Source organism: Pomacea canaliculata, linkage group LG10 (assembly GCF_003073045.1).
Source record: "Pomacea canaliculata isolate SZHN2017 linkage group LG10, ASM307304v1, whole genome shotgun sequence".
Taxonomy (NCBI): domain Eukaryota; kingdom Metazoa; phylum Mollusca; class Gastropoda; order Architaenioglossa; family Ampullariidae; genus Pomacea; species Pomacea canaliculata.
The window spans coordinates 15,033,954-15,051,561 of NC_037599.1; the positions used below are offsets into that span (position 1 = coordinate 15,033,954).

At 39.9% G+C, this 17,608-nt stretch overlaps 2 protein-coding genes across 5 annotated transcripts in view; one reads left to right on the forward strand and one right to left on the reverse strand.

Moving 5' to 3' along the window:
- The window catches only part of LOC112573143 (KICSTOR complex protein SZT2-like), a 98,586-nt gene extending 94,387 nt beyond the window's left edge, over window positions 1-4,199 (forward strand). For all 3 annotated transcript variants that reach the window (XM_025253231.1, XM_025253230.1, XM_025253232.1), the window contains 3 exons: window positions 7-210; window positions 366-434; window positions 2,172-4,199. In XM_025253231.1, coding sequence (XP_025109016.1) covers window positions 7-210; window positions 366-434; window positions 2,172-2,315 — 417 coding nt within the window. In that variant the 3' untranslated portion in view covers window positions 2,316-4,199. The remainder of the gene's footprint in view (window positions 1-6; window positions 211-365; window positions 435-2,171) is intronic.
- The window catches only part of LOC112573144, a 50,423-nt gene continuing 35,995 nt past the window's right edge, over window positions 3,181-17,608 (reverse strand). The window contains exons 18-20 of one of the 2 annotated variants that reach the window (XM_025253235.1): window positions 9,714-10,375; window positions 6,023-7,089; window positions 3,181-5,483 (exon numbers count right to left, since the gene is read on the reverse strand). In XM_025253235.1, the coding sequence (XP_025109020.1) occupies window positions 5,447-5,483; window positions 6,023-7,089; window positions 9,714-10,375 (1,766 nt within the window). In that variant the 3' untranslated portion in view covers window positions 3,181-5,446. Of the gene's footprint in view, window positions 5,484-6,022; window positions 7,093-9,713; window positions 10,376-17,608 lie in introns of both variants that reach the window. The other variant, XM_025253234.1, reaches the window with a different exon arrangement.

Genomic DNA, 17,608 nt, shown 5'->3' on the forward strand with positions numbered 1-17,608 from the left:
TTGCAGGCTTTAACACCGCTGACTTTTGTGGAGTTTGGGGAGTTGCTAGATTTGGTCTGTCTGCAAGCCTTGCCTGAGGTTGACAGTCGGCTGATGCTGTTTGGTAACATGCCAACCACTTGGTATGCCAGCCTGCTTCCAGTCCTAATTTCTCGATTCCCTTCCAACTACCGCTGCTTTACCAGCCCAGATAGTCACTTGCAACACATGGTAGGTATTAGGTTCATTAAGTTTTTAAATTTTAAGTAATTAAATTATGCTTTTCATTATCCTTTTGCACATTAATGTTAGATAACATGAATTGCATGTTCCCATGGCTGTGATTAATAATTATGAAAATGGATACGTGATTTGATATGTTGCAGGTGATTCTTAACAGGAACTGGTTAGACATGTGTATTCTTTTGTCCATTGACAGAAATACAGGATGCACGGTAAGTTCTTGATGTGCATTGTCTTTTTTATCTACTAAATTCAAAGTGTAGTATGTTCTTGGTAATGGTGCTGGTATTTTTAAATTCACTTAATGATAATAAATGTTTATTTATAGAGTGCCTTAACCCACCAACGAAGGCAGGCTCAAAGCACTTACATAAAGTTGCATGAGCATACACTCATCAGTAGGTATCAATTGCATCTTACAAAGTCATTTAGCATCAGTCAAATCAGAACTACTCTCACTCTGTCTCTCATATGCAAACACCTAGGGTAAAGGAAACTGGAGTACCTAGAAAAACCATCAACCAAATCTCTAAATTCACTTGTGTTTTAAGTCACTGGTTTCTACACAGGTCTAAATTAGTGCTCAGTTCTTGCTATCCAGACACATGCCACTTTCTTCAATGAAATTCCAAGTCAAATTACATTTCAGTAAGAATTTGTATATCATGTAGGATTTTGAGAACTCATATGTGTTTGTAGGAAAATGAATGTTTCAGACTATGAATAACTCCAACATTGTATCATTTGATCTTACGCTAAACATTATATGCATAATAGACAATTTACCATGTAAAATTAAAATTCATTGCAGACTTGGAGTAGAAAAGAACCAAATGCATTTATTGTAGAATCAGCAGACCTATGAATGAATTCATTAGCTAAGTCCTTATCTCTATTGTCATTGAAGTGGCACAACTCATTAATTTCTTCGTCTTCGCTCAAATTTTCATTACCTGTTCTTGCATTAAGGTCTCCAGATACATTAAAAGGAAGATCACCAGAGATCCTAATTATGTCTAAAATGCAATCTTCAAGCATGGAAATGCCATCATAAATTTCAGTATCCTTGTAGCATGGGGAATCAACAGGTGGAATATAAACACCTAGCGAAATCATGTCTGTGTCAGTTTGTAATAACTCTTTGGACACCTACAGAGCAACTATGTTATCATATTCAACGCAGATCTCTTTTACATACTTTGCCAAGTCATTCTTCACTAACAAAGCTGCATCTCCTGACAGGCGTCCACCTTCTCTAGACAGCTTCCAAGCAGGTGCCACAAACAGTTCATGGTTAGGAAATGCTGTTGACAGCACTGTACTTTGGAATGTTTCAACCAACTGAAAAAAAATAAAACTTATCTACGTAGTTTAAACTGAGTTAAACACATTTGAAAGGCCTTCAATATTATATGTAAGGAATCTCATATGACCACCAAACAACAATTTGTGTCACCATGCTCGCATCACTTTCACTTATGTCTGTTTTTTCAGGGAAATGTGCATTTATATCAGTGATATTTGTTTTGTTACTATGAAAGGTTAATAAGAGAGTGGGAAAGGTTTATATAAGTAGGGGAAGGGGTTATAAATCCTTAAAATAATAAAATAGATATACATGTAATGCCGCTAGTTCACATATTTTCACCTACCTCGAGGGTCTCTGAACCCCCATGAAAGGGATTACTGTAAATGCTAGGATGCAGAATAAATTTTAAACAAACGCCATAAAGCCAATCAGTAAAAATAGAACATGAAATGGGCAGTAATAAGCAAATGTTAAAAATTATTTTTGAAAGTTTCATATATTCATAAATTCAATCCATCAAACGAAGAACCTAGTTCTGTAAAAGAAGTATTTTTCATCAAACTTCTTTAAGCTTTTGTAGTCCTCAATGCAGTACTGAGAGAAGCCATTGATTGGAAAATTATGTCATTCTGTGATTCAGGCATTTTGTTCAGTGACAAGAGAACCATATGTTGAGTCAGAAGAGCGAGAAGACAGCCCCAGTCTGTTGCTGCGCCAGATGTACAGTCTAATTGAAGACTTTGTCAGTGCTTGTTGTTTCCACCTTTGGACAACTGTTTTGTGAAAGGATATAATGCTTCTGGTGTTAGAGATCCTACAGCTTACAATGATTGGTGTGATTGAACTAATAAATGTTTTAGCTGTTGTGTGGCATTGCTGACACCCTGACAGTAACTGCTACTGTCTGCTGACAGTGTCACAGTGACTATGAGTGGCTCACCTATACTGACAGCAGCTGGTATATGTAGCACTCTGTAATTATTTGCTACGTGTGCAGACACTATCGGATCTCCTGAGAAGTTCTTGTGCATGTGATATGACTGGAAAATTACTGTTTATCTTTGAATAATGACATTGGTTATGACAATAATTACAAGATGATCATTTTCATAAAAATGCTTACAGATGTGTGGACATTTATCGTGTTAATACTTTTTTTTAAAATAAAGAGTACTCCACTACTGAATGACATAGTATAATGCTGTCTGCCACAGATTCAGGTGGCTTTGTGATTCCTCAGGCTGTCAAACTAGTGTTTTTGATGGTCACTGGAATCACATTAAGACAGCTTTAAACACAACTTTTGATGCTAGTTAATAAAAAACAGGGTCAACAATAGAGGTAAGGCCATGCTGGTCACGTAGGAAGGACTGGATCAACAGCAACTTTTCTTGATGATGCTTGTGCTTTCCGATGCGATGGCTTTGGACTCTTGCAGGATGTGTGTGTATGCATGTCAAAGCTTCATTTATCTGTATTTTGTCTTCAGTCTGTATATTGTGTCCAGCCTAAAAATTCTTCATGAATAATTTAGGATTTATCAAATTTTTATTAGTATATTGTCCATATTCATGTCACTTCTGGTAAGCTACTGAAACTTTAATATTAAAAAGTATTATGAATGGGAATATTATAACAGACAGCAAATACAGCATGTACAAATTTTATTTCTGAAATAAACTTGTCAAACATATGTGGTATGTACACATACTTGCATGCACACTGCATACTAAGTGAGAAAATGCAGGAGAAATTTGAATAGAATGGTGTGCATGAGGCAAATTTTAATGTCACATGGGGGGTAAAGGGAGAAGATTTATAAAGACTCTTGGAATACATAAGAAAAGTACTTCCAGGTTACAAGATACAAAGTACTGATATATATATAACTGCACCATAAACACATAATTGTATTTACAATGTTTTCTGTATTGGCTCCACAGTTATGGATTATTGGAGGAAAAAAACCTTGCACAGCAGTTTCTTAAAAATATATATTTGATATTTAAGTATATATATATATAGAGAGAGATTGCATAGACTTGTTTGATGTTTTCATGTTCTCTTTGCTCATCACTGTATCAGTCTGATTATTTCAAATTACTTATAAATGTGACTTTTGTATGCTAAGACAGGATGCATACACATGTACAGGACGCTTAGAGCTCACAATGTTAAATCACACAGGTTATCAGTTCATATAGAGAAGCTAAAGAAATGCTGGAGGTCAGTGTCGGATTATTTTGACAGTGCTCCAGGACTTCAAGGCATGTGAGGCTTTTTCTTTCTATAACCTCAAAACGCCCATGCTAATTAAATTATGAGCGGCTCAATCATATAAACTATGGGTGCCCAACCTATGGTCCAAAAAGGTGCCTCATCTGGCCCGCTCATTTAACAAGACAACATAATTTCATTTTAATGTTACGATTCTGGCAAAACCATCATGTTCTGGCCTGCAAGATTTTATATCATGTCCAGTGCGGCCCTCGAGCGAGAAAAGGTTGGGGACCACTGATGTAAATCCACCTATTGTATTTGATCATCACCTCACATCTGAACACCTGTTGGGAACTTGTCTTCTCTACATATACAGATGCATTGTTAAGCCAATGTTTTTTATGTATTCAGATAAGGCACAAATTATCTAATAAATCTTGGTTTTAAAGCATTCTCTAATTTGTTTCTGTGATAAAGTGATTTCTGAAGGGAATGTCTATAGATCACAGAATAAAAATAAGTAAAATATCCAATATGTATAAATTTGTTTGCTCCAGAAACTGATAAAAAAAATTTTATCCATAAAGAGCATCCACATCATTTAAATATATAAATAGGTTATATAGTTTTAACTTGGAAACAATTAACATATAGCTCCTTCCATATAACATATATACAAACATTAACCTGGCAGGTTTAAAAAAAATCACTACTAAAATTAGCTGCAGGTACATAAATATTGCTCTATTCATTCATCATTTGCTGTTGCAAATGTCCTGAAAGAAGCAGTGCTATTTTCATTTTTCTATGGAGCACTAGCTTAACAAAAGAATGAGATTTCTGATGAAATATTCACTTACTAAATCCTTCTAGAGACTTTTAAGATCCTTCAGTCTGAGAAGTTGTGTCCTTGTGTAGTGTGGCAAGACTGTGCATGTTCATAGGCTTGGTTGCATGGGTCTTCTCTGCCATACAGAGCCCGCAAAATCTTCACTCTCTTGAATTTATGTTTCAAGCACTATTATTATACTTTTTATGACAAACTTCAGGATGTATTTTGGAGCACTATGTTTATGGTAACACCAGTCCAATGAAATTCGAAAATATTCTACATTTCTAAATTCAACATCAGGAAAAACAACTCTCTTTGCAAGCAAACCACTCAGTTGAGATAGTAATAAGCACCACCATTCACACAAATGCAGTTTAACTGATTGAGTTTGCTTCTCAGCTACATTCTAAGATCATCCTGCAGCAGAATTGTAAAATCATATGCTAAATTTAGTCTACACTTTGCTAAGCCCTATGTACTTTGAAGTCTTGAATATCTTTGATATGTATCAATGACTATCATGGAGGAGTAGAATGTGGGACTACTCCAAGACACTTTTAAACAATAAAAATAGCTTTGGAAACTTACTTGAGGCTGCAAGCACCATATTCAATAAGACAGTTTGTGTTCAATTTTGATAAACTTCTTACAAGCATAAAGGCAAAATTCAGATTTTCATTAAGCAATAGAGCATCATCTTTAATTCTAATTTGTGCACTTTTCTTTTGTCATTTTGTACTTAATCAGGAAACACTGGTTGAAATTTCAATGTGATTTTACTTCACATCAATCTTCTGTCCAGCAATATCTTATGACAGCCTTCTGGCCTGGAGTGCACAACATCCACAAACAACGCAGGAAAGTCAACTAGGTGAGGTGAAGGTTGCTGTCCGCTGTTGCCTGAATACAGAAACCAGAGAACATTGAAATATGAAACATGAATTGAAACAATCAAAACTTTAGATACCCTTAGCATACTGATAAAAAAAGGAAAATATCAATTACTATTAACAGAAATTTTTCGCCTCTTCGTCTTTACTTTCATCACTACGGCTGGCATGAATGTATGCTGGCTTTAGATTATCGAAACTAATTTATATTTGCTTCCAATATACTTATTATGATCTGATTTTTAAAAGGAACAACTGCAAGTATTGGCATTGCTGCTGTGAGGAAAGTCAAATTTCCCTCAGTTACACTTGTTAAAATTTTATTGGGTGTTCTCTGAACATTATTTTTTGACCGTTTATTTTTGGAGCCTTGCCTTGCCTCAAATCATCCAAGTTCTTGTTTTCAAAATGCCAAGCATGAGTGAAGAGTGAGCATTCAGCTGTTAACTCACAACTTCTTTCAAGCACTTTATAAACAATAAATGAAAAATATTCAGTATTTTTGCAAATTTTTTGAAACTATAGAAAATAATATTTTTCAAGGCCCACCTTAGTTCCTCCTCTCGCTCTCTCATTTCTCTGAGTTCCCGCTCAATCTTGGACTCAGCTGTTTGCTTGAACTCATGGTAGGAAAAAGATGCTCCTCCAGACAGGTGAGTTTTCTTCCCCACAGCTAGTTTACCTGAATGTGAAGGCACTGCATTTGCATTTGCCTCATTAGGCACACTGTCTGTTGAATGTGCATTGGCCTTCTGACCAGGTGTCTTAAAATTACGCTTCACTGTGCCGTCTACCCTATCCTGGCCTGTAACTTCACTGTACCGCAGTGGCTGAATGTGCTCCTCTGATGTAGTGATGATCTTGCCCTCCCCCTTCAATTCCATCTCTCGACTGCGTTGAGTTAAGATCTCCTGCTGCAGACGATTAGAAGCAAAACGTTTGATGCTGTTGTCTGGTTCTGGAACACTGTGGTTGTGGCTGAAGTTTCTGTGTCTGTCGCTGTCATCAATACTTGGCAGACGCCTTTGCTCAGGTTTCAGTTCAGGCAAACCTTTTGCTCGTCGCAGTTCATTTTCCCTCTCTCTTGCAAGACGGATCTCACGCTCAATAGGGGTCTCTTGATTCTGCTGTGGTGGACTTTGCAATGGTTCTGATGGCACAGCTTCACTTGTCAAATGTCTGGAGTCTGTGTTTGTTGGATGCTGTTTAGCTGATGCGATCGTTTGCTGATGCTTGTCTGCAGGCAAAGAAATTGCAGATGCTGACTGAGTTGAAGACTTGTAAACTGATGGTGCTGATGATGCAGTCACCTCTAACCTCACCATATTCTCTCTCAACCGTCGAATTTCCTCCTCACGCTCACGCAATTCCCGCAGTTCACGAGCAATTACACTCTCACCATCAGCTGAGATATCTGCAGCTCTACCATCAGTCTCATCTTTTTCTGTTGATGTGTGAGGTTTGCATTCTATCGCAGAGACTGGAACCACTTCAACATGGACAGAAGAAAGCCCTCTCTGCTTTGCTAGCTCAACTTCCCTTTCTCTCTGCAGGCGTATCTCGCGCTCTATGATGCTTTCTGTAGAGTTCTCAGCATCTTTCACTGTGCTGTTGTGCTTCTGCCACAGAACAATAATACTTTTTACCTTATTTATTTTGGTTATGAGAGTGTATGTAAAGTCTTAAGTACACATTACTATAAATGCAGAGTAGTCACTGAACACAGCCTTACCTCCCATCTATGTTCAGACAGGCAATACATTTATATTTAAATCATCTGCTTAGAATTTACTAGGGAACAATCGTATGTTACTAACTTTGGTTTACATAGGATGAAAAAGACCTTCAGCCAAATATAATAAACTTTAGAAATGTGATTCCCACTAACCCCTTTTGGCATGGAAACCATGGAGAGTAAATAGGTTGCACTGAGGATGTAAAGAACGAGAAGTAATTTAAGATAATACACCACAGACGAGATCCTATCTTCGACACAATGTCTACTGAATGTTGAATATTGCAAGTAGATCAGGAGACTCATGATTAGCTAAACAAAAACTCATGCTGCATTTTGTTTAGCTGAATGCAGGATTAGATTTAAGTTTTAATTTCAAGTAACCAACAAAGTCAATCTAAAAATTTGTCTCTGATCAGAAGTATTACATTTTAAATCATCCAAAACAGCATTGAATCAGGGTATGGATCAGTCAGAAGAAATCTATTCCCAAGTGACAGCTAAAGGCAATGGAACAGATACAAACTTTCAACTGAAATTTGACCATCCCATTTAACAGATTATATCTGCATCCAAACAAAGTATGCATACATGGCTCATCACACAATACAGAAAGCACTTAGCATGCATTTAGTTCAAGCGCTAATGCTCTTCTGTGTGTTGAAAATGTCAATTTTTATACAACTAACTAGTTGTCACAAGGTGTTCAGCTTATGTACCACTTTTAAAGCAACCATATATAAATAATTAATCTGTATTGAATGGGATATAACCAACTTTAGCTTACAAAATGTTCTCACCATTCCACTTTGTCATAAACAAGGACGCAGAGAATAGAACATGCAGGAGAAAAAAAGAGCAGCGAACAGTATATCAGCTCATTCTGTGCTAAGGCGCTAATAGCATAACTCATGAGTTAATTGCAAGCTGTATGTGCAGGTGACTTGTATCGCGGGTAAGCATTCCACAATTCTTTAAGAACTAACCGAAACTGAAAACAGTCTTCTTATAAGTAACAATGGTCATATTTTCACATTTGATTTGATATTTCTAACATTATCTTACCATGTCTTTCCATCATGAATGCTGTCACTTCACCAATCTCATATTAAGCAAGCATTTAAAATTATCCTAAGGATTGTGAAGTCTTATGAGTCACTTGAGGTGCTTGCATCTTTATCTAAATGTTTGTGTGATGTTTTGAAAAACAGGGTAAACAATAAAACTTAAGAATTGTAAGAGGAAAAAGGCAGATTGACAGACAAAATTACAAGCAGACAACTTCTTCTAAGAGCACATTTTCTATCAATTTCACTTTAGGTCTGATGTTCTCACCAGAGTGTGGCTTCAGTTACCTATGTAGTATGAACCCTACTACTTGCTGGCAGCAAGAACTGAAGCACATTAGTCAATGAAGTTCACCAGTGACATTTTTGTAGGTGAACATTTCTGCAAATCTCTTTTTTATTTTGTTAATGCATTATTATTGCCTTACACTTTTATTTAAAAAAGTGCGGCCATGAGCTATATGACTGCACCATGCTGATTACTCTGATATTATGTAAATGTTTTTTATTCAGGTTCATACATAGGTATCCAATTGCCACATCTATCAGCATCTACTTTTCCCTCAATACTGCTAAGGTGGGTGACCTACATATATCACCTTATTTGTCCAGAAGAAATGTTGTTTCCTTTTATATACATACAATGAGCAACGAATGTGTCATTACACTGGAACATACTTCATATGCACTTGGTGGCTGAATTGTCAAATTGACTACTGCTGTGGCCAAATCAACAGGGCTGTTGTCAAATCAACCAGAAGTGTACCAAAACAACTGCTGCTTTGTGTGAGCCCTACTTCAAAGAAGTTTTCTGTGTTGTACTCAAAGTGTAGTGGGTTGAACTGTGCTTGTCTCTGTGTGTATCAGTGCATGTAAATGAGATCACTGAAATGATCAGTGGAAAGTGACCTCTGTGATGGCTGGCCTCCCAAACTGTCATCATAAGGAGAAGCTGATCTGATGCAAAATATATCAAGAACTTGTTCCACTTACTTCTGAGATATGGTAGCTCATTGGCAAGAAAGTGTATTTAATAATATTCTACGGTTACTAAAATCCCTTGTTAACATTTTATATTGATTACAAAATATCTTAGCATTGCAGCCTGCTTAGAAGTCCACCATGTGCAAAAAAAAGTAGCATCCATCTTTGTGTATGATGACTATGTAAATAGCATCCATTTGTGGGCGTATGATGGCTTTTGGTTCTCTGTAAGAAAGCAAGCACAGTATGCTGAGCTCACCTCCACATTGGAAAATGAGCTGTATGAATTCTATTATTTTTCAAGCTATGGTTCCCACTTTTGCTCTAATTTACACAATGAAACAAAGTTTTAAAACAGCAGGCAAGTAATAAGCAACAACTTAGATTAGCACCAACCTAATAAATAATAACAGCTGATTATCTCAATCCATTACCCGAGAAAATATTTGCTCACCTGAGAATAGAATGGTATACTTGCTCGCTGCATAGCTTCTTCCTGTTCAGCATCTTCATGTTGAGCTGCATTCCCCCTAATCCAGACTCGTGACCCTCGGTCAGCCTCTGTCATCTCATTGAAGCTGGCATGCAGGTCACTGTCTGAGCTGGACTCCATGGAACTAGATGTCGCTGCTGTTTGTTGACGTTTAGCCAGTTGCCTCACCAGCTCTTCGTGTTCACGCCTCATTGTTTCCTCTCGTTCTAAAGCAAGTCGGATTTCCTTCTCGATGGCACTCTCTGCTGATGTAGCATCCTCCATTATAGAAGTTGAATCAGCAGGTGACTGAATGTGTATCAAAGTGTCACAACTTCCATGCACCTTCTCTGTGTAGGGCAGACGTACTTCCCACTTCGGAGGATGTTTCTTGACTCTTGCCACGCTCTGATCATGGGGCTCAATGCTAAAAATGTTCTCCCACTGGCGGCGTGTAGTTGCCAAGTTGGCAATAGATTCACGGTCTACTGCCTCTGTGGATTCTGGCTCTTGGATGATGTTTTCACTGTAAACAACAACTTTTCCTGAAGCAGTAGTCCACTTGGCAGCAGGACTGTTAGGATACTCAGGTGAAGGCGGTTCTTGGGAGTTAAGCTGAGCAGGTGCTGAAGGTTCAATGGAATCTGGATATAAGATATGTAAAAGTTAGCATGTTAGTATGTAAAAACTGAAGGTTCCACACAATCTGGACATAAAATCAAGACCACTTCATGACACACACATTTACATAGTGACCTTACACAACAGTCTGTCAAACATATAAAAGAATTCAATACTTTTTAAAAGGCAACGTACATTTTTATGATGCAAGTTGCTAAGTAAGCTTTACTTTGCCCACCATTTTTCTGTAATTCTAATATGATGATCATGTATAAATGCTTAATGCTTGATGTACTTGTGTGGTGTCAACAAATTAAAACAAAAGTTCAATGCAGACAAGCAAAATGGAGCAGATATGATGATAGTAATACCAAAAACCAATTTAGTCACAAAGGTAAAACTATGCTAAATAGTAAACTCAAAGAGAAACCCACAAGAAATAAACATGAAGTTGAAAACAATAGGAAACTATATATATAAATTATATAAAAATACAAATAAATGTATCAAGCAGATGCTACAAAATACACTACAGGTCAAGAGACCAATAAAAGGTTAGATGACGATATAGAATAAGGAGTGAAAATTGTGCTACAGCTGCTTGCCATCTTCTAATTAAGAGGGAAGTCCAGTCTCAACTTATCTTGCCATCACTTATCAAACACAATTATTGGGCCTGAGGGGATGGTGGTGATATAAAATGGGTTTATGGTCTAGGGGACTTTAAAGGGATTTCTTTTCTGCCATAAAGTGTGCAGAGAGGTAGGGAGGGGCTGGTAAAATAAACTGACACTGTACTGATGATAAGTGATGAACCTTTAAAAATTATTCACACTATTGCTCTAACAAAAAACTGTTGATGCTTGTAAAACCTTAGAACTTTAATTTAGTCTGCTACATAAATATCAATAACTGAAGTTATAAAGTGCATTTCCTTATGTGAATAAACCTCAGTGGGACTGTTGGTTAGTCCACATAACAAATGCATCAACAAACAGATGCATGACACCACGAGAAAAATATAAACCAAGTGCATGGATGAAGAACTGAGTGAGCAGAACAGAACTTGATTATGCAAAATATTTTTTTCAAGAGATGGGTTTTGAAGCAAGATTTGAAGGCTTTGCTGTAGACTCATTTTGAATGGGATGCCTGGTTATGTAGTGGTTAAAACACAACTGATGATGACAGCAAATACAAATGACAATGCCAAATTATGAAAATAACAAAGCAAAACAGAATCAAGGAATAAATCTGAAACAAAATCTGAATCAAAACCTGCAGACAGACAGCAGACTGTTTATAAGTATCTGAAAGATAAAATGGGAAGGTAAAACTACAAAGAATATTTTGATGACAATGAAGGAATCTGGTCTAGCATTCTTGTAGCTGGTGTTATAAACAAAATAGCAGCCAGACCAGTCAAGGATTGTGACAAGTGATGCAGCATTCAGTCTTATGCTGACAGAAAACTGGGTGAGCAACATTGTTTGAACTCACTGAAGCTTGTCCAAAGGGCAACAAAAAAGACCATCAAAATAGAGATAAACTGAATAGCAAGTAGACTTGGCTCATGATGTAAAATTTCAGGAAAAAAAAATACTTTGCAAAATGCACTGATTCATGCTCTATACACTGTAATCTGTCAACATGCTAATATTTCTTACAGAGAAACAGTGAAATTTGTGCACATGTAAAAATAATGGACACACATACAGGAGAGGAGTAGAATGATCTACGTGGCTTATGTGTGTGTGTGTTTTTTTGTCTAAGATAGTTTGTTTACTTGTCCATATCAATCCTTCAGCTGTTGCCTGCAATGTGGTGGCAAAGATCTTGGGAATTCAGAGTGGAGTTTCAGATGTCTGCAGCTGCAAACATGTGGTCAGTCAGATAAAGCCTGAAACCATTTCAGTATAGGTTACTGTACTGTATACTAACTACATGCTAACTACAGGAGCTGATGCTGTATTCAGTTGAAAATGGTCTCAAGGCAGAGGATGCCTACACAGCATAACCAGGATAAATTGACATCTGAACTCACATAGCTTGTGTGCATGTGTTATAAAAATAATTATATATTCATGGCTGTTTGTATATTTTCACATGCATATGTGTACTTTTATAATCATTTTTAAGACATACAAGTGTAAACTCTCATTAGAAACAATGGATTAGCCCTAACAATAAAAATTAGTTCCTTTTGTCAACATGAAAAGCGAATCTGGCAATGCTAGTTTTTTTGTCTTATGCAGTTGGGTGAGGAACCTATATGGTTCCTTTATAGCTACATGTAAGCCACGAGCGTCAACAGAGAACAGTCAGCACGCTTTTATTACTTTGGGGACCTTCTATCCCCTCCTCCCACACACAGTTCTCAAAACAGTTATGGTGACTGTTTGTGTGTTGTATCTTCATATTTCACAACTATAAATGTAATGTATTCATAAAGTTTTTCCTTACTAAATGACCTTCCTTACCATTACTCAATAACAACATGTTTTAAACTTAATTTATACAGCTTTATGTTGTACACCAGACTTTCATGCAGCTTTATGCTGTACATCAGGCTATTCTATACAGTTTTGTTTTGTACATCATACAATCTTATATAGCTGCAGATCAGCAGGGCATGTCTTTGGTTCTTTTTACACCCAAGAGTCATTTAAAATTATTAGTGATGAGACAGATCATCATCACTGGTAAAAAGTTACAACATGCAAGTCAGAAGCCTGGAAAGTGGCAACAGGCTGTTGTGGAATAAATACATTGTCATGGTGGCTGTCCCGATCAACCTCTTAGAGGTCAACCCCACCGATCTGATCTTTACCGAGCAGTACAGTGTGTGGACTTTGGCATGCATCAAAGAATTATTACTGAAATAAAACAAAGGTAATGTCTAGCACCGACAGTTAAAAAACAACGCATGGAAACAAAACCAACCAACAATGAAACAAGATTAGACCGCAAAGTTCTGCCTGTGGCACTGCTGTGGTTTGCCTAATCAGAACTCACCTATATCCATGACAAGTTTAATTGTTTCCCTTGTCAATAGTCGCGGGCGACAGAAAGGCGGTGACTACGGTGTGGACTGGAGCTCCGTTATCACACTACAATGTGTCGCACAAGCCGTCGTGGGTCGTGGGTCGGACAAGGAGAAGCTGTAACTCCACAGCACAGTGCTGCTGCCACTGACTGCCCTCTTGCCTTTACTCACAGGACAAGAATGCGCACCTGGTAGAACAACTCGCGTGTGTGAGCCGACACCCGGGGCCACACAAGTCCCGCACACCTGTCCAGCCTAAGGAGGCCGCCTACTGACTAATCGCGCTGCCGAGCCGCCAAGCCTCTTTGAATGATTGATTATTGACACCACCCTCCCCTCTTACACCTTCCTGTCAACCCTTCTTTCCGGGCCGCACGTTGACCAGCCTGGTGACGAGCTAGGTGTCAGGAGTGAAAATACAACAACAACCGTCTCAGGTAAACATCAGGAGACGTGGGGAGAGGGGGATGTAAGCAAAGGTAGGCACCCAGGTTCACTGATCACTTTATCTCCGGCGCTTTTGCCAACACCCCCACTTGAACTGCCAGTGTAAAGTGGGACACATACTGGCACCAAACTGTCACCACCTGGCGACAATGGACCATCTATAAACCAGGATGGACTGAATGTAGTTTGGAGGGACCGAGTGGGGCAGTCTCATTACAGTGGACTACAAAGCATGTCTATCACCAATTAATGAACGAATTCATTAAAGGTATTTGGATTTTTCGTCGGCCCAAGAGAAAGAGCGAGAGGGAGAGACTGAGGTCAGTGTGTCAGATGACTGACACATCGATCGACAGTGTGAAAAAGGGAGGCAACACGAGGTGCAATCAGGTAAACAGCGGACGTGGGTGAGGAGCAGTGTCAGGTCACAACGACACAACGACACAGGCTGCAAACCTCCATGTACATACACTCTCCTCTCCCCACCCACTGACTAGTCACGTGAGAGGGCATCAGTGTCGATAGGCGGGGTGGTGCTGCCACACACCTACGTTTCCCAGAAAGCCACTAACACTCCCATACAACTAGCTTGAATTCACTGCAAGTCACACTCCCAAACCGGAGGTCAACCACGACTTTTTCTCGTTTTCAAACCTCACAACCGGTTACAAAATAAAAGGGCACAAAATGAATGAGCGCTAAATGTTTGTCTTTCAATGCATCGTGGCACTCGTCATTAATGTCAAATACTGCAAGTCTTATATGTGAGAGTTAATTTAGTTAAATAATGCCTGGTATTCTCATTAACCCTTGAATAGGCCTTTGACGCTCCGTTCGCAGCTGCTCACGTGACTTAAACGTAGACTATATACACAAGTAACACTTCATAATGATTACATTAATTGACAGAACACAGAGTACCATTAAATTATAAAAATGATTGTAGAAGCAGATTGCAGTCCATGAAAAACTCCATTACACCTAAACTGATATTTCTCAACAGGCTTTCAGAAACTTGTACTTAGTCGTTGAACTGTCAGAACTGTTTACCATGTTTACTTCTAATTAAGGTTTCGGCACAAGATTAATACCGAGAATTGCGAGGCCAGCAGTCTGCCAGCTCGGTCGTTCTGTTCAAGTACCTACATGTCACCCCGCCATTCTTGCCTCACCTCGGAATTTAACAAACCCTCTCCAACCAGACCTGGGTTGCCCACCTGTCTTCCCTGTGAACAAGTCAACCCACTTGGCTGTATGATCAAGTGGCACGCGATGGGCTGGTGGAGGGCTGCAATATCCACCTGCACCACAGAGGATTTCAGCGAAAGCCTTGACTGTGTTGAGGTGCTTGTTAGCAAGTTGCTTCGTCTAGCTCCTTTTTAGGAAACAACTTTTATCTATGATGATGTCATCAGAGCCTTAGTGGCAAGACACTGACCTCATTACAGGTAATGGCAAAGGTGTTACCACAACTATAGTGCAAGCTAGTAGATGTCATTAGGGATGTTATTTACAACGCTTACTGCACCACTAGTTTATAAACACCAGTCAACAGGTCCGAGGTGTCTGTAGGTTGTCCACATCCCCACGGCCACGCCCACAGTATCTCCACAGTATCATCAATGGAGTGATGTCGTTAAATACAGGAATGACATTACAGCTTGTGAAAAATGCAATATCTGTACAGTTAGTGAAAATCCAAAGATGTTTTAAGAGCTATTAGAAATTGTGCGATGTTATTATAAAACAATCGGGGATTCAGTGCGAAGTCGTTAAAGTGGCAACATAGGGTGGTGTACCCAGGTTATGGTGTGTCAAGTTGTTGGCAATGTACAGAAATAGAAGTTAGTGGCACTAAATAGCAGTGTATCGAAGTTAGTGGCAATCCCGTGATAATAACCGTGATTTTCTGTGCGATGAGCCTATATTCCCGCGAGTGCCAGTGTGGTCAGCCTGACGATCTGTAGGTCAACGTGCCCAAGGCTACGCCCATGTCTGTCTTGACCATCGCAAACCTACTACACAGCTCGCCGGTGGCCTGGGATCATCTGACCAAGACGACGCCCACTCACTCTCGCATCCATCATCAGCACAGTCCTGCACAGTCCCGCCTGCTGCATGGTGACTACACTGGCTACCATGGGACGAATAAAACAGAACCAAGCTGTCCAGACCCACGGTCAGGGCTAAAAGGTGAAAGGGGAAAGGTGAGAGCTACGACTGGCTTGAGTGATCACCCTCATTACCCCCCAAAAAGGTGCGAAGAGAGATGGAGTCTGGTGAGACTTACCACAGTCCGATGTCTTGCAAGCTCCGCACGTTGTGACGCCGCCCTGTCGCGCAGCACACGGCACACTGGCAGGTGCGCGAGATGCAGCAAATATATGTGGCGCCTACCCAACGGTCCTAATCAATGGGCGAGCGACCGCACCGACAGGTCGATGAGCAACAAGCTCAGCGCGCACGCAAACTGGCATTATCTCGTCCTGCCTGACGACGAGAGCCGCAACCTCAACCTCTCAATGCTCCATATCTGAGTACACCCCTCCCCAACAACCCCTGCAGCCACCCTCCGCCTGGTGCAAGCCACGCCCAGCGAGTTTAACAAGAGGTTAAAGTTCGCCAGGTAACTTCCTGGCCCGCAGGCAGTGAGCTCAGACTGCTGACAGCTCTCAGCATTGATATGCTGTCATGTCATGTCGTGCGACCGCCTGACACATCAAGGATAATACCCTCTCACCACAGGTAAGAACAAGGCTTGTCATAATGTGCTGACACGGGCTGATAGTGGTACACACACACAATCACAGACAGGAGTGAGGTGAAGAACTCGAACCCAGCTGACAGAATAACGGTCAGTCAAGTGTCTGGACCTGTAGATGGTATATAGTGACACTAGCACCGCCACGGACGTATATCACCACCGAGATTATGGCGAGAGATACCTCCTGGGTACTTCCAAAACGGCTTGAGACAGCAAAGTGTAGATTGTGACGGCCGATGTAACCACTGCACGTTAAGAAACGTCACAACAAGGAGACATGACGGCCGAGACATAAAACCATGGCATGGTTTATCTTTTTGGCAGTGACACTAGAGAGTGAATTATAGTTACAACTGACACTCCTGCCCATAACAGTCTGTACAAGAACACTTTCCTTCAACTTGGTTGTGTTATCGGTTTTTATTTCCTTTTATGGTAGTCAGTCCTCACGTAGGAGCTGCAACTGTGAGTTCACTAACTCGACACTGGTTTGTTGTCTCTTGAATCCACTGTTTGCTTTATATTTAGTGCAGGCTTATAATGACGTCCTGTGTCAGTGCCAGCAATACCAGTGACGTCCTGTGTCGGTGTCAGCAATACCAGTGACGTCCTGTGTCAGTGCCAGTAATACCAGTGACGTCCTGTGTCAGTATCAGCCACACCAGTGACGTCCTGTGTCAGTATCAGCCACACCAGTGACGTCCTGTGTCAGTGCCAGCAATACCAGTGACGTCCTGTGTCAGTGCCAGCAATACCAGTGAGGTCCTGTGTCAGTATCAGCCACACCAGTGACGTCCTGTGTCAGTGCCAGCAATACCAGTGACGTCCTGTGTCAGTATCAGTCACACCAGTGACGTCCTGTGTCAGTATCAGCCACACCAGTGACGTCCTGTGTCAGTGCCAGCAATACCAGTGACGTCCTGTGTCAGTATCAGCCACACCAGTGACGTCCTGTGTCAGTGCCAGCAATACCAGTGACGTCCTGTGTCAGTATCAGTC